At 41.0% G+C, this 21,917-nt stretch overlaps 1 protein-coding gene across 1 annotated transcript in view; it reads right to left on the bottom strand.

Moving 5' to 3' along the window:
* Positions 1-21,917, bottom strand: part of helz (helicase with zinc finger) — a 64,822-nt gene that overhangs the window by 16,806 nt on the left and 26,099 nt on the right. Inside the window, exons 13-21 of the mRNA XM_080029493.1 lie at positions 19,910-20,036; positions 19,579-19,791; positions 17,956-18,086; positions 16,030-16,209; positions 11,734-11,835; positions 10,120-10,298; positions 2,869-2,987; positions 1,312-1,457; positions 537-684 (exon numbers count right to left, since the gene is read on the bottom strand). Coding sequence (XP_079885619.1) covers positions 537-684; positions 1,312-1,457; positions 2,869-2,987; positions 10,120-10,298; positions 11,734-11,835; positions 16,030-16,209; positions 17,956-18,086; positions 19,579-19,791; positions 19,910-20,036 — 1,345 coding nt within the window. The remainder of the gene's footprint in view (positions 1-536; positions 685-1,311; positions 1,458-2,868; positions 2,988-10,119; positions 10,299-11,733; positions 11,836-16,029; positions 16,210-17,955; positions 18,087-19,578; positions 19,792-19,909; positions 20,037-21,917) is intronic.

Below are 21,917 nucleotides of genomic sequence, written 5' to 3' on the forward strand. Positions count from 1 at the left end.
TTTGACTGTTATGGAAATATTGTCTTCCACTCAAAGCTAAGCCTGTCAAAGACATGTGCACAAGACAAACCAAATGGCACGCTTCCCCCCCACTGCATTCATACATTTGGAGGATTTTGATAATGGTGCTAATGGTTTGACATGACTGCTGTATCAAAAGGACCAGAGGTTATTTACTTTGGCATTGCTGACAGCTTTGAAACAAAATCAATCTGGTTTAGTTGGCTGGAGCGTGTAAGCAAACATGTCAGAGAGACAGGATTCAATGGAGTCAATGACCACAACCAAGGGATTTTACAGAGGCCAATCAAAGGCTAGGACTGTCAGTGAGTCATGCATCATGGATGTCATACTGTATGTAGCTCTGGGTCGGTTTCCTAAATAGGTTTATTTTTTAATTATGATTATTAAGACAGTAGTGGTTCTTATTTATTGTGATGAGGCGAAATAAAAGGTGCATATCTGTTTTGGAAAATCATTCAATTCAATTATAAAGGTCCATTCTATAGTCATTGAACTCATACTACTAGCCGTACCTCAGCATTGTTGTAGTAGGCAGTGCTGTTCTTCTCCTGGACATCTTCTCCTCTAGCTGTGAAGAAGGTCAGAGGGTAGAAGTCCTTATGGGAGGGCTGCTTCCCACTCGCCATTAACTTCCCATCATAAAATAGTTCTGAAGTGTAGCTGTTGGAAGGGGGGAAGACAAAAAGGAAAAGAAAGCAAAAACGATATTTATCAGAAATGACTTTTCAGGTTGAACAATATCATGTCCTTCACATTTTATTCACCTTCCCTTGTAATGCAACCTGACATATTTGAGTCTTTAGAAAGTTTGGTGAAGTGAAACTCATTACTTGTTCAAGACCAAGTTCTTTGTCAAAGACCTTTCAAAGGATATATGGGTTTGAATAAATAGATAGTTGTGCTGTAACTGATGAAAACTCAAACATTTTTAAAAGCAAGGCTTATAACTTCAAATGGATTTCCTAATACTTCCATGTGTTGCTGTGGGTGTAGGTTTGTGTGTAATATGTATGTGTTTAGGCCCAGCCACATGCTGTTTGTAGGTAAAACAACACAAAGGGCACACTGCAATACTATGCTAAATAACCTCACAAGTTTTAAACCCTGTGGCTATTGACAGCCAAAACATCACCTTAATGACCCCCCCAGTTTCCTCTTTGGACAACCCAAGTCTGTCAGCTCCACACCTCCATTTCCAATTTTCCTCCCACCCTCTCTTCCCTGGCCTATAGCTGATCTTTGCTCACACCGTTTCTACATACGGCAGTGCCATGGGCTTACACCTACTTGATGATAGCTTCATGGGAGCGGTAGTTCTCACACAGGAGGATCCTACAGGGGTATTCAGGAGGATAGTGCTCGTACAGCCGGTCCAGTAGCGACACGTGCAGGTTACGCTCCCGCGCAAACTCACTGTACACAAATGGACTGAGCTGCAAATAGACAGAGAATGATGCAGGGGTAGAGAGAGACGGACAGAAAAGTTTGGGTCAGAACACGACAAAAGTAGCTTACTATTCAGTCACATTACTTCTTTTTTTCAAATACGATATATTTTCTATACGCTGAACGTGTTCCAAGCCTTTATCTCAACACTTTTCCTGGTTAAATACAGGTTTAATAATGTAATAAAAATGATTTACACCTCTGGTTGAAGCTATGCTGATAGCAATAAATCAAAATAATTGAAAAAAGTTGTTTGGCACTACATGGCATGTGCATTTAATTAGAAAGCCAGGTCGACAAGAATATCTTTGGTTTACATAAAATATGTTTTTAACATTTTTGAGCAAGATTTGAAGTCCTGCCAGCTGCCTTGACAAGACAATCCTTTCTTCAACTTGTAGGCAGGAGTCTAATCTTCCTAATCTATAAAAATCTTCAGGTGAGGGGAAATTGCTAACTGTACAAACACGGCTAGGTTATCCGATTCCATAGGTCCTGAAAAAGTCTTTTTATATATGCGAGTTATTTCTCCCATTGTGACTTGCAAGCTCTCCGATCTGCTGTGAAAGCCATTAAACAAACAGACCTTGAGTCATAGTGATTATCATGGAATGTACACAGTGATTTGACTGCAGTCGGAGAACATGACATATTTAATTTTGTTTGTATGGTATATATGCATTGTCCAGCTTTAGTTACACATCTGTGCCAAAAGTGAACGGAGAAAGATAAAGGGCAATATCTTCTCGAGGCCCGCTATCCTTCCTTGGTGTGTTTAAACTGTTGTATAGAACAGAGGAGTGAGAGGAGGAACGTGTCAGACAAAAGCAAGGGAACAGAGTGACACAGGTGGACTTGGTGTCTCAAATCCACTTTTCTTTGCTACAAGAAAATAGCACAGAGAGAGCTCAAGTAATTAAAGCACGGTGATTGCATGGTAGAATCGTGCCTCATTCTCATCCACTGCCTGCTGGTAATCCTGTCTAACACCAATAGAGGCCAAAATTATGTTTTTATTCCTTGTATTGGCATAGAAAGCCTGACTGTTTCATCTGTGGCTTAAGTGGTATCCAGAATTAACAGCTCTTTGTTGGCTTCTGCGGCTGCCTGCTCTTTTCTTTTTGAAGTAGGGAAGAGAAGAGTCTAATATCCAGCAAAGTGCAAATTGAGTTATTACATCTACTTGATGTCACAGCAGCTATCTCCTAGTAGTATTCTTTTGTGATTTAGTTCAGAATAGAAACACAATTCTTCAAACTTCAAAATGAGAGAATGAAGGCCAGACCAAAAAAATGCATTAACATTTATTCATTCGGTTATTTATAAATTTAAAAAAAAACATTTAATTATTTTTTTCCACTGGAGATGTTGTGTTTTTTTTTAACTTGTTGCACTTACCTGCATATGGTCTCCAGCCAGCACGACGCGGGTGGTCTTGCTAGCTAGAGCAAAAGGCATGATGGTTTCACACTCCATGGCCTGGGCTGCTTCATCCAATAGCATATGAGTGAACAACCCTGCAATAACAGATAAAACACAGACATCAATTTAATTTATGTACATGTTCAACAATTTAGAGTTGCCATGTCCCATATATGCACAATTTACATCAAGTCACAGAATGAAAAATTGCACTTAACATCATTAAAAAGTTGACCAAAATTAAGCTAAGCCCAAGAAACTACTTAAATGCATCTAAGTAAAATAACAAAGAAATGTCTTAGTTGAACCAGCTCTCTTAAGGACAAAGGAATACTGTAAAGGCCAGGACACACCGGGCCGATAATCGTGCGTCGGACATGGCCGGAGAGTCTGGAGGGGGTGGGGACACGAATCCGTTTGGTGTGTTAGGTGACGTCGGCCGTCGTAGATGTCATCGGGCTTCTTTTCACCCGATTCAACATGTTCAATCGGAGTCTTTCAGCCGGAACAATCTGATTGGTGGAGGGCTAGTCCGTCTCTGCTCTGCCACAGCAGCGGAGCAGATATTAGTTTCACTTTTGTCAAACATGATTAAGGAAGCTATCGATAGTATCGGAGAATGTTGAGATTGTTATGTAGGCTGAACACAATCAGCACACAACATTAGTTTGTCCGTGCATGACGTTTTCACATGTTTTCAGAAATAGTCGAGTTAGTTTGGGCGAGGAGTGGCCACAGGTGTGTGTGTCGGCAGCATGCATTCTCTCTGTTATAATGACAGCCTACATTATGATAACAGCCTACTTAATGTCATCCGGCGCAAGCGCAGAACGTACGGCAAGTCGGTAGTTGGCAAGGTGTGTTCTTCTGCCTTTTTTGGACCGTGTCGGGGAGACTGGAGCTGACTGAATCGGCAGACTCCATTTTCTGGTGACGGTCGGTAGTCGGACCGGTGTGTCCTGGACTTAATACGCTTGGTTGAATAAATAGGCACATATTGCTGTTAGTTTAGTGTTAAGTGTTTCTTACACTATACTATTGAAACCAGTGACTCTCTTTCTGGCAGATCTGACAACATTAACCATTTTGTCATTGACCCACACTGTTAGTATCTCATTATGCAACTTCATCATAGCATTGTTGGAGAACAGAGAGCCTCCACATTTGTCCAAACTATGTCTTGTCAGCAACAATAGTGATTTTTGGTTCTGTACAGTAAATGTAAGGGGGAGTTTTGGTCTGACAAAAGCAGTGTAACCTGTGGCCTGTGCCCTTCACTGTTATAACACTGCAGTAGCACAATGTTAGAACATCCTGTTTAATCACTGCTTGAATGTAACTGCAGTGTGCAGACTCCACAATCTCTGAAATTTTATTCATGAAATATTGCGTAGCTGAGTACACGTGTCAAAATGAATCAAAATCAAATTAAAAAATTAGTTAATTTATAGCTGAATCCCATTGTTCTCAGCAATATCCAGATCTACAAACGTCAATTTCTGCCATTGATAGCACTTTAATGAACAATAATTGTATTCACCGGGAGGATTAAAACTGTCACTAATGTGCTATCCTCGCAGTCATTTTTTTTAAACCACCTCCAGGCACACCAGCAGGAGGGGTTTTGTGGACGTTTTGAAAGGGACTGAACAGTAGCCTAACCCTGATTTAAAAAGCTCAAACAGTGCTCGGCGGTATGAGGGGAGCAGTTGAAACGGCATGGCAAATGAGTGCTGGAGCAGGGAGCGGAGGGAAAGACAGAGAGATAGAGAGGCTGAATAACAACCAGCAAACAACCTCTGAAGCCTTCAACACCATTTCAACAGGAAGGTATATGCAGATATGAAATGTGACAGCTGAAAAAAAGTAAATAAAAAAATAAACAGACAAGACAAGAAAAGAAAAGAGGTGGAGCAGTTTGATTAGGTCACCATTCACTCTTTATGTTTAGCAGGCATTGGTTCAAAGACTATTGATACCTTCCACCTAACTATAAAGCATCATACCAATGTTCTTTTTGAACGGCATGTGCACCTCATTCAAAAATATATATGCGAGCCATTGAAGTGAAAAATGTGCCTCCCTTCAGTTATAAATAAAAACACATTATAAGGAGATGTATTGGTGGAAGAAAACATGAAGACTAAATATGGACTTAGGCACTGTTAGAAGAGAGAGAGGGAAAAGGAACCTAACAAAAGGGTTTGTGAGATGGCAAAATACGATTGCCAGACGTCACAGAGGTCACGTATATTTCAAAGGCAGGGGATATTATGCATACATTCATGCACATGAGTAATCTCTGAACAGTTTAAATAGAGTCAAGCTGCACAGTGATGTATTGAGTTGAGAGCACAGCCTGCTTTTACGTCTTTTTATTTATTCATACATTTTTTCATGGATATTACTTGCTCAACAACGCAGTGAAAAGGGACTTGAAGTCATGGACATGTTCTTCATAGTTTATCATTGATGCCAGGCACTTTTGTTGATCCTTTAAATTGTAGTCAACAGGACTAGTGCATCGTTACTACTTGCTCTTTTCCATCGATCCACATGAATGGGTAATTGCCACAAAGCACTCAAATGGGAATGTTTCCCCAGGCATGGAAGTAGAGATAAAGAGGGAGGCAGGAGGGTCTTTATGAGCAACCAACAGAAAGGCAGACATGAGGGAACACAGCGCTAAATCTTTCACCTGGGACAAAGCTGCCCACCCTGAGGGAACCTGTCTCTAAACCAGAGGCCCAAATGACATTTCTCTAGCCACTATTTGTCATTGCTGGGCTACTAATGGCGTGTGAAGTTACGAAACAGTGGTAAGAAGGGAGGGATAACAAGCAGAGGTGAAAGAGACTAGAGAAACAGCATTAAAGAAGTGATTTGGGGGGGAAAGATGGCCGTTGAATAATGAATTCGCTCCTTCACTTCACATGCCCAATGCTCTCACATTCTCCCTTTCACAGAAGCTTTCCAGCCTTTTCACACTATAAAAGTGACTAGGACAATCTGTGAGTGACAGGGCCAATTTAAAAAAAACTCTGCCACAATAAAACAGCTTTTTTAACCAAGCTCACCAGAACAAACTATTCCCCAACCCTGCTCTAGGCAGTAACAGAATTTTAAGCATGGTTCTTGAATGTGTTCTGGTGCCTTCACATGAGGAGCCAAATTGATTTCAGATTTTAAAAAAGAAGAAAAACATTAATGTATAAACCGCTGTATGAGCAATAGACTTTAACCTTTATCATCAGACTGCAAAATCCAGTAGACTCCAGAGACATCTGCTAAAAATAAGGCATCACCTTTAAATGTGCATACTTTGTTCTATAATATACTTTCAAATAACTAACTAATGTGACATTCAGTATAATGAATTGTGTTACTTTCTTATGACCGTCCAATAACAGGGATGCATTTGATCTTGACCAGCAGCTATGTTAGACAAATGAACAGAGATAAACTAGGAAACATCTTTTATCAAAATATATATACATTTTTTTTTAAATGCTTACGTCTCCCCAACTGCTCAAGTTCTGTCAAGGATATACAGTTTGCCTTTCTGTATGGAAAAACTTGATGTAGTTTGCATACACTTTTACCTTCCATTAGTTGGGTTGAATTAGCCAGCAAACGGCTTTCTACAGTTAATAGACCTATGTAAAATCATCTATTAGTTTTTAATGTTTAAAGTTATTATTTTTCAGGGCCTAAAATATCCGAAGATGTCAAAAGGGCACACATACCAGAGAGATATAATTTGCAGGTGTCGCACTTGAAGATGAAATTAGCCTTTTTGCAAAATTAATACGCACAGGCACATCAAAACCACACGCATGCAGTTTCCACATATATGGCATAAAGAATGAGGAAAATCAACAAACAAAATCTAAAGGTTTTTGGGTGTGCCTGTGTGTCTGTCCTGGGAGATTTGTTAACGCTACTTAGTAAAATCGTTGGCTCTCGGTTGCCTCATTTACCGGCGGAACACCAGGAGAGCTGGGGAAGATGAAACGTGCCAAGTAGGGCTAATGATGTAAAGTATATTAGAAACAGGCAGATGGTGTTCCCAAGCAACAGACAAAGCCCTCGCTGCTGACACATTATAGAGTTGGTTAATAGCCTGCAATGACAAACTGCTTTGTTTTCCATGCCTTTTGCACAACTTCAATGAGTTCCATCCCTCTCTGAATGGTGACTTCCTGCCAACATCTGAGTATCATTGTCACTGGGGATGACCAAAGAACAGCAGACTGAATGCACTGAGCTGTGTCTGCATATGGTTATATACTTTTGGAAACCATGTGTGTAAATGTACATATTTATATCAGGAAAATAACGAATGTATTAAGGTGGGATGTTATGGACCTATACTAAATACTAAAATTGTTTACATTTTGTTGAGGAAGACGGTACGCCCTTGGTTAATGTTTTTAACTCAATTCTTTGATAATTGTTCGAGGCTGTCATTGTGTTGGACTGTATTATACTGAAGGGTGTATTTTGTAAAACTAATTTACAAAAAGAACCACAGATCAGAAATTGTAAATCAACCCCTATGTGACATCAGAAACAACAGTTAAACTTTTAAAGCTTTGCAATATAATTACACCTCTGCATTGGACTGTTGTGTACAATGTTTTAAAGCTATAGTGCATGGGGGCGCCCTTAGCTCAGTTGGTAGGGCGTGTCCCCCCCGGGCCGGGCCCAGCAGCAGACCCGGGTTCGATTCCTGCCCGCGGTCGTCCTCTGCAGGTCACTCCCCTCTCTGCCCCATTTCACCTCTGTCTCTCTGCACTATCAATAAAGCATAAAAATTCCCCAAAAATCTCTCCATATCATCCAGGTTTTTTAACTAAATTGGCAATGGCTTTAAAGGTGAAGTAAGCGGTTTATTTATGTTAATATAAGTGTTAAATCACTCTTTATTCATACAGTGATCACTTTCATAATGTGCACGTTTCATAAAGCCGATTTCTCAGTCAGCTGCTTTGCATGTAATCGGCTAATAAACTTTTCGGGGGATCCCGAAATTGATATCCAATCACAAGAGAGAACGCTACAAACCGACACCCGTCTCACTCATGGTCTCACTGCCGGTGCACGCCATAGCGACAGATCAGGGTTCGACATAACGTATAGCCCGATGGCCCGGGGCCAGTAAAATCATATGCAGGGCAAGTTGATTGGCCAGTCACTGTCCCGCCCGGGCCAGTGACTGGCCAATCACAGTTCAGTATCTTTTTGTAGACTATGTCATGGTTCATTGAAATGCGCGTTGAGAGTCGGAATGAAAGCAGTGTTTATTTAAGACTCAATATAATAAACCTAATATAAATTATATTTTTTAATGAAAGGCCAGTGGACAAACGATGCGTGGGCGTTTTGACAGGCGGAGCAACAAGCGGGTGCACTCTCGCTCCGTTGGCAGAGCTGCCTACCGTCCGCCTGCGAGTCGACAAATCAATCGACTTGCTTTGCCCCCTTTCTTTCTTCCCACAGCAGAGGTTGAGGTGCAGAACATTATAACTGCACTTTTCCTTTATCTGCCGCCGTAATGTTACAGTATTTGCATCCAAGCCCCAATGGTAATACAAATGAGAGGCGTTATTTAAACGCTGTGAATGCGTCTCCGGTGATTGTGTCGGTTGTAGACAGAAACGAACGGAGGGACTCCGCTCACTGTACAGTTCCTATAGTCGCGCAGTTTGGCACTGTGTTTTCAGGCTCGAGACATTCAATCAGATCGCGGAAGTCTTTCCCATTGAAATCGCTAACGGGGAGAATATCCCCGGTTATTATTTTAGCCACAAACCACAGTTCATCTGCGCGGCGGCTCACTCGCTGGCGAGATCACACGGTGAAACGCTGCTGTGATCGGACGAAGGCATTGTGTGTTTCTAAGGTGATTTAACGTCATAGTCTTAGACGAGCGTTTAACTTATGCTGCATATTTTGCACTGCATTGTTTTTTATCAATAGTTTGAAAAAATGGTCCCACACCGGACTCTTATGTGAAGCTGACACTTCATGGAGAAGTGACACTCCTGCAGCGCGCTCACGACCAGACGTGAACTCGCATATACGGTGAAATCTCCCATTAAAAAAACGGCATAACCCACTGATTTTCGGATTTCTATTCTATTTTTAAAGTCAACTTGAGCGCAAGTGGAAAACCGGTCATTCGGTCGACACATTCACATCCCTAATGCGAAATGAGAAAGTAATAAAAACAGCCTACCACACCACAAAGAATGATCAGACCTTCATCTCTTATCTTTTTTTTATGTTTGAACATGACTTCTGCAGGTGAACTATTCATTAAACTGCCCAAATTCAAGAATATAAACAACCATCAAACTACTGGACTTTAAAATACTGGCCCACTCTTTCAACATACTTTCAGTTGTAGGCTTCAAATTCAATATGTTTGCCTGGTTTTATATTATGTGTATGAGCAATATCAACATTTCATATAATTAACTAAAAGAAAAATAACCAAATCTACAAACAAATCTGGTTATTTTTCTAATACAGGTATTATAATTATTGACACTAAATTATGAAGAAAAAAAAAGTGTGTGCAGGGCCAGTGAAAATATACAAGGGGCCAGTAAAACTCGGATCCACTGGCCCGGCGGGCCAGTAGGAAAAAAAAGTTATGTTGAACCCTGCAGATGGGTGAATATTTATGCGCCTACAATTGCGGAGCAGTTAAAAATCCTTCCCAATGTCTGTTTTGATGTTTTTTTATCATGTTTTTATCACATTTATGGATCTGAGATGATGCTAGATAACTCGCTGCTTGAAGACCGCAGTGCATTTATGTGGTGACGTAGGGATGAGCGAGGGGACTGCTAACTGCAGTAACTGACAGGAAGTTAGTTAAAAGAACCATTCCGCTTACAGCAACCGAAATTCATTTGTATGAAAGAGTTACGCACTATGGCTTTCATTTTTTATGTTCATTTGGGAATTCTGTTATCCTAATCCCTTCGTGAAATTGAGACGATTTAGACCGCTAGCACCGCAGACAGTTGCAGGCAATCTGCTGTAAAATGTTTAATCATTCTGGACCTGGTAAACCCTGTCATGCCTAAAGCATTCTTAAGAACCTGTATCATCGGGGGTTCCGAGTTTAATTTGCAAAAGAAATGCCGGGTGCTGGCGGAAACCATCACTACGCACTAAACTTATAGATCAGTGAATTCTTTCCATACGACTCACCAGGCTCCAAGTCAAGCTGGCAGAGGTATTGGGAGGTGCTGAGGGTGACCACCACCACACGGTGCCTGAGAATGTCCTCCTTTGTGGGCATCCTGAAGTTGACCTGTGTGTGGGAGATGAGACAGTACTGCTGGACCACCGGGTTGACTGTCTTCACCCATCGGTTCCTGAAGTATACCCTGGAGACCGAGACAAAAAGGGAGGAACATCAGGGGAGAGATAGAGAGAGATACAACCTAAAGAGGACATGAGCAAACACTTCACAAGTTTTTTTTTCTTTTCTTCGTGGGGTGAAAATCTGCATTGTGAATGAAATGAACAGCGAGTACTAGCTTTGATTTGCAAGCATTGTTCAAGTCAATCGATCTATAATTGTGTGAAAGTGTGAGCAAATCATTTATAAGACATATTCTGGCAAAAGCATATTTCACGCCCTTCTGTTTCACTTCACACACATTGAAATATTAAGTATTGATTTTTTCCCCCTTTCTTTTTTGCAATGAGAACATCAAAAGTGGCTCAGTGTAAAGAGTATCACTAAAAGTTTAGAATTAAATATTTGAACAATTTTTTTCTCAGGTGGATTCTTCCATCAAGGAGTGACAGGACAGTCTATGTGAAACTCAAGTCTATTGCAAACTGATCAACATAGCCAGCCAAGAGGTGATGCCTTTACATATTGCCTCTTTGGGATGTTTGGTGGTGGGGGCCTTTCCACAGTAGAGGCCTACATATTCATACAGGTTCTTGATTTCGTGACTGGTTCCACTCATCCCAAATGGACCTAAGAGAGGAGGTTGCTACAGGGATTATGGAGGAATTCAAACTGGAATCCCATGAAGTCACATTGCCCGCTCATGTGCAAAAAGTCATTTGATTGCCCATATGGTGCCAAAGATTGAGTGTGTAGACTAGACACACACAAAACACACAACTGACACATTAGGCGCTGACCGGTCAAGGCAGACATTGCCTTCATGTCCTTTGTGACCTCTGTGGTTTCTGAAACGTAATTAGAGGTCATTGATGCAGTTCAAAGGAAGGATGTATTTTTCTGAATGCAGGCTTTCTGATTAATGGTTATCTATTTGATGTATAAATTAGTGAATATCACACAGATGCTCTCCGGTTACAATGGTTTCATCTGACAGACAGCCCACAGCCAATAAATACAAAACAACTGGACTGAAGTTGTTGTTAAATGCCAGCCATTTAAGAAGCAGAATCTCTTTTTCTGACTCAAAGTAGGAGCCAAATACAGATATGACATTTTTTCTCTTTGGCTACATCTTTGGCAACTTCAGTTTAGCCTAGGCTGTGTATTAATACTGGGTCTTTTGCCACACCACACATGGAACAGACAGGTGGTGGATCATGAGGACATATTCACTGATTTTGACAACAAGCATTCTACAGAATCGCTGACGCCTTCTTTAAGGCAAAGAACGTGCAAATAGGACATGTTATTGCAATGTCATTATACATAATAAAACATACCGTCATAAGTGTAACATTTCCTCTATACTAGGGCACTAATGCATATTTCAACTTTTGCACTGCACATACACATAGCATATAAAGGCCATTACATCGTGTTTAAGTGTGCTTCCATACCTGAGAGGTCTGGCATGTGGATTGCCTGCTTCTACGTAAGGATGAAGGTAGTCCTTAATGTAAAGGTCAGCCGCACTGTTGGAGTGGGTGCAGATAAGGACCCTGTAGAGACAAAAGTAGGACAGTGTCAGGCACAGAAAACGGTATGCAGTTAATGCAACACTCAGTGGTAGAGAATCTCAAAACAATGGCACATAAAGCCAACAACTATCTGCTTGATTAGATACTATTCACTGAGGGCAATTGTGAACATTTGCCGTTATTTGGGGTGGCCCTTTAAGCTGCATGTATTGGACTGGTTCCCTTTAGTTTGATTAGGCTTATGAGAGATAATGTCCATCAGCCCATCCGTGCATTTTGTTGTTTCAAAAGCTTTGACTCAAATATTCATTATTGATTGGACGGATCGACTATGTTATAAAATAAATACCTACTGTATATACAGTCCCCTCCAATAGTATTGGAACGGTGAGGCCAATTCCTTTATTTTTGCTGTACACTGGAAACCTTTGGGTTTGACACCAAACGATGAATATGAGACAATAGCTCAACATTTCAGCTTTCATTTCCAGGTATTAACATCTGGATCCAATACACAACTTAGAAGATAGCATTTTTTGAAAAGGAACGCCAACTTTTTAGGCAAGCAAAAGTATTGGAACAGATAGACTTTAAATAAATTAAAGTGAATAAACCGTAAAATTTTGTCGCAAATACTTTGCTTGCAATAACCGCATCAAGCCTGTGACCCATTGACATCACCAAACTTTTGCATTCTTCTTTTGTGATGCTTTTCCAGGCTTTCACCACAGCCTCATTCAGTTGCCGTTTGTTTTGGGGGGTTACTCCCTTCGGTCTCCTCTTTATCAGGTAAAATGCATGCTCTATAGCGTTTAAGTCTGGAGATTGACTTGGCCAGTCTAACACCTTCCACTTCTTGCCCCTGATGAACTCCTTTGTTGTTTTTGCAGTTTTTTTGGATCATTATCTTGCTGCATGATGAATGATCTTCCAATAAGTTTGGTTGCATCTTTCTTTAAATTGGCAGGCCGAATGTTTCTGTAGACTTCTGAGTTCATTTAGCTGTTACCATCATGTGTTACTGTGTTGTTGTCAAGATGCACCTTTACCAAAGTGATGGAAAGGCTAAAGTTTAGAGAAAGAAAGAATCTGCTCATGATCCCAAACATACAAGCTCATCTGTGAAACACGGTGGAGGCAATGTCATGGCTTGGACTTGCATGGCTTCTTCTGGGACGGGCTCATTAATCTTCATTGATGATGTAACACATGATGGCAACAGCAAAATGAACTCTAAGTCTACAGAAACATTTTGTCTGCCAATTTAAGGAAAGATGCAACCAAACTGATTGGAAGATCCTCCATCATGCAGCAAAATAATGACCCAAAACACAACAAAGGAGTTAATCAGGGGCAATAAGTGGAAGGTTATAGACTGGCCAAGTCAATCTCCAGACTTAAACGCAATAGATCATGCATTTTACCTGCCAAAGAGGAGACTTAAGAGAGTAACCCCCTAACACAAACAGCAACTGAATGAGGCTGCGTGGAAAGCCTGGAAAAGCATCACAAAAGAAGAATGCAAAAGTTTGGTGATGTCAATGGGTCACAGGCTTGATGCGGTTATTGCAAGCAAAGGATTTGCGACAAAATATTATGTTTTATTCACTTTAATTTATTTAAAGTCTATCTGTTCCAATACTTCTGCTCGCCTAAAAATGTGGTGTTCCTTTACAAATAATGCTATCTTCTAAGTTGTGTATCAGATCTAGATGTTAATACCTGTAAATGAAAGCTGAAATGTTGATCTATTGTCTCATATTCATATTTTGGTGTCAAACCCAAATGTTTCCAGTCTACAGCAAAAATAAAGGAATTGGCCTCACCGTTCCAATACTATTGGAGGGGACTGTATATATATTATCGAACATAAAATAAAAGCAGTAAAGAAATAGATTTATAGCAGGCATTGGTATTTTTACCACATATATTTACAACAGATAGCCAAGTGGCAGTTATAATGAAAAGCAGCAAAGCCAGTGTTGGCTTGTCAACTTTTAAAAAATTAAAGCTGTGCACAACTGTCTTTTATAGTTACCCGCTGGAAAAACATCACAGTGGCAGATACACAGAAAAAAACTTGGGCAAAATGGGTAGATGTGACTTTTCTTCATCATTTTAACAGTATGATCAGCAGACAGCACTATGCCAGAGGGGTCACGCTCCCCTTGTCTTGGCTTTTAAAATATCTATAATTCATCCTGAAGATAGAATATCAAATGATTTCAACGTGAAATGAGGAAAGAATATAACATTGCATTTAAAAGGCAGTTTTTTATTTCGTTTACATTACATATCTACAACCTCATGCTTATTAAAAAGTAACTAAATGTTAGCTTCTGTTCAGGGGACACTGTTCAAAGTATTGGGTTTATTTGTCATAAAAGCGCAGTGTACCCTTTCTGTGCTTTGCTTCTAACACTAGAAACGGCAGAATTTCCTGTGGGTGTCTGTACACAGTGAGGGAGCTAACTAATGATGGAAAATGCCAATGGAAGAAAATCCTGACATGTGTTATTGTTACACAACACTGAAGCTCACTCAAGTGACATAACTAGATTGTGATCAGATTACGGTTTGCATGAACTTTCAGTCCAGCCCGTGTTCATCGACCACAAATGAAAGAAATTCATCCAAACAACTGGCACACTTTTCCTACAAATAACGGCACATGCACACTGCCTATCCCTAATACACACGTATACACACACCCGACTGACCTCTCTTACCATTTGAAGTTTTTATGAACGATGCCAAATGCATACACACAAGCAGGCATGCATGCACACACTTTTATTAGAGTGGATTAATTACGAATTCATTACATTATTTTCAGCTAGATGTGCCAACTAAACTGCCATCTGAATGTGGATTGATGAGGTGATGAGTTATATTCTTCATGCCATATAGCACCAAATGAGCACAGTCAGTGGGGGATTTGACGGATCAATACAAAAGGCTTTTACTTCACAGGTACCGAATTTCCCGGCACTTATACTAACACCCATTAACAAGTCATGAATATTTCTTTCAATCTTTATACCAAACACCTTTAAGCGTTGGAGGGGAAGAGAACAGTGCTCAGTGCACACTAGGGGTGTAACGATACACGTATTTGTACCGTACCGTGACGGTACAGGCACGTATTTGGTGTTACAGAGGTGGACCGCGGTCCGTTTGTGGCGTACATAGCGTTAATACATGGCGAATGTACAGGCTTGTTTTGCGGTGTGGAACTTAAAACTTGTCGTCGGAGTTCCCCCCGGACCATTTAGCCTCCGGCTCGCTCGCACGTGCGCAGTAGCAGCCAGCGATTTAGAGTCTGTTATCTCCATGGTGAGCACAGCATGAGGGTGCAGTGTTGCTAACTTAGCAACTTTTCAGACCCCTCTGGCGACTTTTTTTTTTAAAAAGTGACTAGTGACAAATCTAGCTACTTTTTCTGGTGTTATTGGTGACTTTTGGAGACTGTGTTGCTAAAGCATGTATCGCTCTTTACTTCTAAACGAGCAGCGGCTGCCTCCCTAGGCTCCTGCCCCCTCCCAGAGCACTGACAGGCGGGCAGGTCCTCGCGCAGCAGCCCCTCCCAGCTGCGGTCAGAGCAGGAGATACACACCTCTCCGCTCAAGTGTTCCGTTTGCATCCCTATTAGCAGTTGTAATAGGCTACCCCTCTTTTCTTTTACAGTCTATGAGTAGTGCATACCCTACATTTCTCTTTTTGTGATGTCACAGAAAGAAAAATGTAGGGTTAGACAGTGAGACCATAAAACACTCTTTCTGCCTTTTCTCAGGCTAGGATGATCCGATTTAATTTTTTTTTGCACATTTATACTTCATAGGATCTCCGAGTTCAATACACCTTCATATTCCAACCGGTGAAGTAGGCCTTTAACTATGAACCGTACTGTACCGTACAGTGACTTTAAAACCGAGGTACGTACCGAACCGTGACTTTAGTGTACCGTTACACCCCTAGTGCACACACTTCATGTCTGAGAATAAAATGGTGGAAAGTGGTATCCATTTAAAAGGGTTGTGTCAGAAATAAATGAATATAGCATTAACCAAGAAAAAAAGTTTGCAAAAATGACAGGAGGTATAGTTTTGTAAAGTCAGGTAAGGAGTTGTAAACAAAGTGCAAATGGTCCTATTAGTTGCCAACAGAGGACGAAATGTAGGCAAACGATGTTGAATACAGAAAAGATAAACAGACCTGCTGGTATCCTGGCGGAGGATGTGCTTGACAGCCTGTGCCAGGGTGAAGGTCTTGCCTGTGCCGTACGGCCCGATGATGAGGATTGGGGGCAGTGGAATAGTGGTGGGCGTGGTGATGGCCAGGATGGCTTCTTTCTGCTTGGCATTCAGGCGGGGATCCAGCTGCTCATCCCATTGCCTGAGGGCACAGGGAGGGTGAGGAAATTATTAGAGGAAACATTGGATCATATTTTAAATCACCTTACCAAATTGAAAGGATTTTGCTTCAAAGTAGTACATTTTCAAGCAATTAGATTAAATGTTATCTCATGAACTGTCATATAAGTAGGAGGGGTGAAAAGTGAGCCTGACATTTACTTTTTAGTACAAGAATAATGTGAAGGTTTAAATGCAGTTTAACCAAATGTTCTCATTTGTGTGTTAACATGTAGCAAACTCTCACTTTGGTTTTCATTGACAGACAATCCAAATGACAGAAGTTAGCAAGAGGAGGAATTAAGAGGAACCGTTCATATTAACTAACACACAGGGTGGGTATATGCATGTTCAAACAATAGAGATAGGTAGGAAAGGGAGATGCACATATATGATTTCATACACAGATCTTCAAGTATAATCATGATAGTGGGAGTTAACCTGCATGGGTCGTATGTAATGCGCCTGTGTTTGGCCCCTCGAATCACTGTCCCCATTATGCAGACTGCTTCCTCTTATGCCTAGTTTCCACCGGGTGGAGCGGGTCGGGTCAGAGCGGGAGGGCTCAGAGCGGGACAGCTCGCTTTTAAGAATCTCGGTGGTGTTTCCACCGCCGACCCTACCCTTATTGGTAGGGCGGGGTTTAGGCTGGGCTGCGATAGCCGGCGCCAGAATATAGGTCAAACTACCCATCTGTGGAACAACTGTGGTCAAGCCAGCGGTCTCTCGTTTTTGCTTGGTCAAACCAGTCGCTTCCTTATTTATTCCCCCTGTGTTGTGAGCGTATTACGCCGGTAAATGTATGCACAGAGACAGCTTGGTGCAAGCCGACAGAGACAGTGAGCGAACAGCGCTGGTCACGGCAGCTACAGGCTAACTGGTAACATCGTAGCAGTGGGACACAGTGTAGCCTTTATAGGTCCGTGAGTGTAGCCCGCTGATTAATTTAATGAAGAGGAAAAACACCACACAATAAACAGAGTGCTGCGCCGACATTTTTCGCTAAGCACTCTCTTGCCGCAGTGAATACACCATGGACCTGTAAAGGAATACACACGGCGATTTAATGCGGAAATGATTCTTTGGACCAATCAACGGACAGCAGTGTGTAGCTCCACCTTTTCGGCACCATTTCAGGCGGCTGGTACCCCAACGGAGGAGTGGCTTAACGCGGTTATGCAGACTTTAATTTCAGCTAAACTCACTCCCTTGCCCATATTTAATGAAACGCACTCCCTTATCCAAATTCCAATTAAAACAAATGTCCAAATCAATCATGTTCTGGAGCCTAGTTTAAGCAGCCGCCTCGAAAATCACAGGGGATTATTTTTGGCTCTAGTCGATAAGGATTACTGCCTTGTTCCACTCACCTGTCCAACTTCACAGAGAGAGAGATATCTAAATCTGCAAGGAGCTGGCAGCATTTCAGACAGGCCGCCCATCAGCAAGACGAAGGATACTCGGTCACCTCACTAATTGCTGTGGTACCCACCCCGCCAACTGTTAAGCTAATATGATGTGCAGGGATTAAAGCCCTGTAAGAGTAGAGTTAGGCATATTTATGTGTGCCAACATTTTCCCTAACTTGACGTAAAAAATATCAATGGAAGTTGGAGGAAGGTTGGAACCATAATGCACAGAACAACATGTTGATGGCTTTCTCCCATGTAAAAACAGTCTTCAGCGGTGAAAGGTGTGTGTGTTATTGTGTACATAGCTGAATACACACCTGTTGGGGCTCCATGGGATGGTGGGGATGAGACCAATGTCAGGGAAAAGGATGTTGTTCTCTCTGATGCGATCCAGGGCATAGTGCATCTCACAGAGTGGCAGTCTATTCAGCTGGAACTGCAGCTCCACCTGACATAACAGGCAAAACCACATCAAGATGGAACGTTTGGTGTGTAAAACCGATTTAAAATAGGAATACGCATCATGTCAAGTGCTCAAATCCAGTTATTTTTCTAAGCCAACCAACCGAGACCATAATATTGCTGCTCTGGAGCTAAACTACGATTGGATGTCCACCTGACAATATCATGGAAAATCAACATCATGGTATGGTATGGAGATTCAAGGAGACAGAGTAGGTGGTTTTGCAGGTCTTTAGATGTAAATAACCTCTGGAAGTTCTCACTTTATTTGTTTCTTTTCAAGTCACCGTAGAGTAAAGCAAAAACAAAGGATAGTGTGTCCCTGTCTAATTACTGGACACAGGGCACGTATGAACAGTGTAAAATATTGTTGAGTTATCACTGGCATTCCCACGGCTCAACAGTGGTCTTTTTTCCCTTGATGTCTTGGGGAACCTTTACATTTCTATTCAATCTCTTGGCTTAAATGGTTTCCTTTCATGTCTTTGCACTGCTGGAGAGCCTCGTCATCATCATACAGACAGAGAAAGGCTCCAAGAAGTAAGTGTGTGAAAATCAGAAGGAGAGAGATAAAATAAAAAAGAAACAAAGAAGAAGTGTGGACAAAGTCAGGAGGAAATGTAAGAAAGGAAGACAGAAGACAGAAAGAAAGTGACATAAACAACCAATAAAAGAGCCAGAAAGTCTATTATATGAGAGAGTGAGAAGAGTGCGAGCCTTCAAGGCTGTGCGCAATATTCTAAGAACCCAGAGAGAAGATAGGGAAATGAAACTATAAACACAGACAGTAGCGGTGTGTTCACAAGAATAAGAAGATTATGCTCCCACAGTGATAGGACGAGGGCCGTTCTGATAACTGGTCACACTTGCTTTATGTGCCGTCATTCAGGCTAGAGGGGAGAACACATATCAAGCTGAGGCTGCCCAAGTTGGATTGAAAACGAGGGAGTTTTGTCAAAACCAGAAAAAACCTGAAAACTAAACAGACAAGACAGTCTTCTTCTGTCCCGTCACCTACTTTTAAAATGATAAGCTTTCTGTGCTAGGCCAAACACATCAGGATAGGAAGAATCTTGAGCTGGATACTAAGTACATTTTCTTTAAGGTGTAGAAAGATTGCATGTGTTAGAGGATGATTCACCATTTACACTGCTGTCAATCCAGCTGTCTTATGTAACATATGGTGGTGACAGCAGGACAGAAATGCCTAATGCTTAAAAAGGTGGCGTCATCAATTCTGGAAAATGCTTGTGGTCAAAATTGCTTCTTGTCAAAATCAGTGAATATCTCCTAATGATCCGCCACCTATCCTGAGGCGGAGTGTATTTCCACCAGATTTTCTTTAAGCGCACCTAAGTATGGTAGTGGATTGTGAGGAGATATTCCCTGATTTTGACAACAAGCGTTCTCTTCAGAATCGCTGACTCCACGTTTAAGCCCTGAAGTGTCTCCTTGGTGACTGGGTGCGGGGCCCATACCTGTAGTTCTCTGTCAGGCAGCAGCCCCAGCTCCTCACAGCAGTTCTTGCAGATCCTCAGGAAGATGTAGTCCTTGGTCTTCTCCTCGATCACAGCCTCGTACACTCGCTCTTTGACCCCGGGAGGCGGTTGGCAGCTGAACCCCTCACGGCCCAATGGCAGAACTAGGACTGAATTGACCTTGGTCATCACTAGCCGCCCGGCCAATGTGTCCTTAGGAAAGATTTTTAAAGATACAATAAAGAAAAGAAAAAAGCTTTTGGCACCAAGTACCACTAAACAAAACAATGTTAAGTTGATTGCAAATTGCCGGTGCAGCCAATGCAGTTACCTCGGAGAGTGTTTCAGTGAGTTTGAAGCGTGCAAAGAGCTGTCCGCCCTGGGCATACTTGGCTCCAACAGAAATGCCGGTCAGCATGAAGCTGGTGACTAACTGGAGGTTCACTTTGATGTTAAACCTAGGGTGGGACAAACATGGACATTTAGTTATGTTGTTGCAGACTTTTAGTTTAAGCTTATAAATAACAGCAATCATAAATCAGGTTTAGTAAAGCGTAATTGATAAACGGGTACCAATATCACGATATGTTCTCTTGTTTCTAACAGTTTAGCCTTTTGCCAAAGATGTATACTTGTCTTGCTGTATATTCACACTCCGGACAATAATATACAGCTCTGCCTACAGTATTTGCAGAAAGAGATGCTTTTTAAATGGATAATTGATAGAATGTATTAAGACAGATTTCTCTTAGTTGCACCACATTCAGGTTTTTTGATAGTCTATAGTGGCCCACTGATGCTAGTCAATGGTATTGGCAAAAACAAAGCAGATATACACATTGTTTTTTAAATGACTTAATTAGAGATTACAGATAGGTAGGTGAAAGTGAGTGATGATTAAACTAGAAGGTAGGCATCACTTGTTGAAAGGTTTGGGTTTTTCTTATTACAAGGTCTTAAGTCAAACATATTGGTAAAATGGGTTCTAACGAAAAAGACGAGAAAAATACTTAATTTCTATCATTTTCTAAAAGCCTTACAAAGTCTTCAAAATGTAAGGTCGCCTATATTAAAAGTGAAGAATGTAGAAAAGCACCCAAATAGTTTTGAGTAATTGATTTGAGAGAAAAAATATGTTTTAATGGATAGTTTATAGGAACATATTTATTCAGTTCCAGATTGTTTTAGATGGCCTCCGGTCTGTGCTGTATCTGAAATGATGAAATAGTTCGAAATATTGTTGATGTACTTTGATGGGGGGGTTGACGTATGCAGATAAGTTAACACTTTATTTATATGCAAACCAGAACAACCAAATGGAAAACTTGAGATTTCTTGTTCAGGTTTTGCATCAGACCGCTGGCTGTATTCTCAGAGGTAAACAATTAGACCAACAGCAAGGCTATCAATGACTCACTCCATGTTCACTTGAGATAATCAGGTGCAATGACCTTTGACCTCTTGATACAAAGATCATGGGAATGGTCACTCATAAAACAAGAAATAAATAGAATGCGAGACTGGTATTATGGAGACAATCTAATTGATATTTCTTTACGTTTTTGATCGGATGCATATTAACTGAATAAAGATTTTAAAAACAGCTGTGTGCCACTTGCAGATCCCATGAAGGGAATCCACATTGTCTGAGTGGATGTCAAAATCAAATATTCCGATTCGTCAACAATCATAAAATCAGATAAAATCAAATGCCAAAATCAAATGTCAGATCAAATCAGCTAGAAAAAGCGCTACAAGCTTCCAGAATATGGACAGTGTAATAGTCAGAGAGAATATTCTAATGGAAAATGAAATGAGTTATTAGAAAGGATCGAGTTAAGACATTTAAAGTGGTGGGGGAGACCCCATTGTACCAACATCAATCAATGAACATTAATTTACAACAATTTCACCTGTAATCAGTATCACACAGGTTAACAAGTGAACCGCAGGGTAATGAATGATAAGGACAGGCAGAAATGAGGAAGAAAACACTATTGGCTTTACCTACATCTAAAGAAACATGTTATTAAATTATACACACTGTCACACACACAGCCAGTTCACAATGAAGGTGGAGTGTGCCACCTTGTGGTGGGTTTATATCTCATAACAAAATACTCACACCATTCTACGTCAGACAATGTCCATATGACAGTATTCAGAATTGTCACATAGCAAATAATCTGTCGATAATTTAAATACATAAATATATTTATAATCATAAGGATGCATAAAATAAAAATGGATTACCAACTGTTTAGTTGTTGTTTTGACGGTGGTGAGACATGGACAAAACAACTTTTGTTTTACATTTGTTTTTGACAGTAATGGTTGCT

Source organism: Ammodytes marinus (assembly GCF_949987685.1).
Source record: "Ammodytes marinus genome assembly, chromosome: 6".
In the NCBI taxonomy this organism is placed as follows: Eukaryota; Metazoa; Chordata; class Actinopteri; order Uranoscopiformes; family Ammodytidae; genus Ammodytes; species Ammodytes marinus.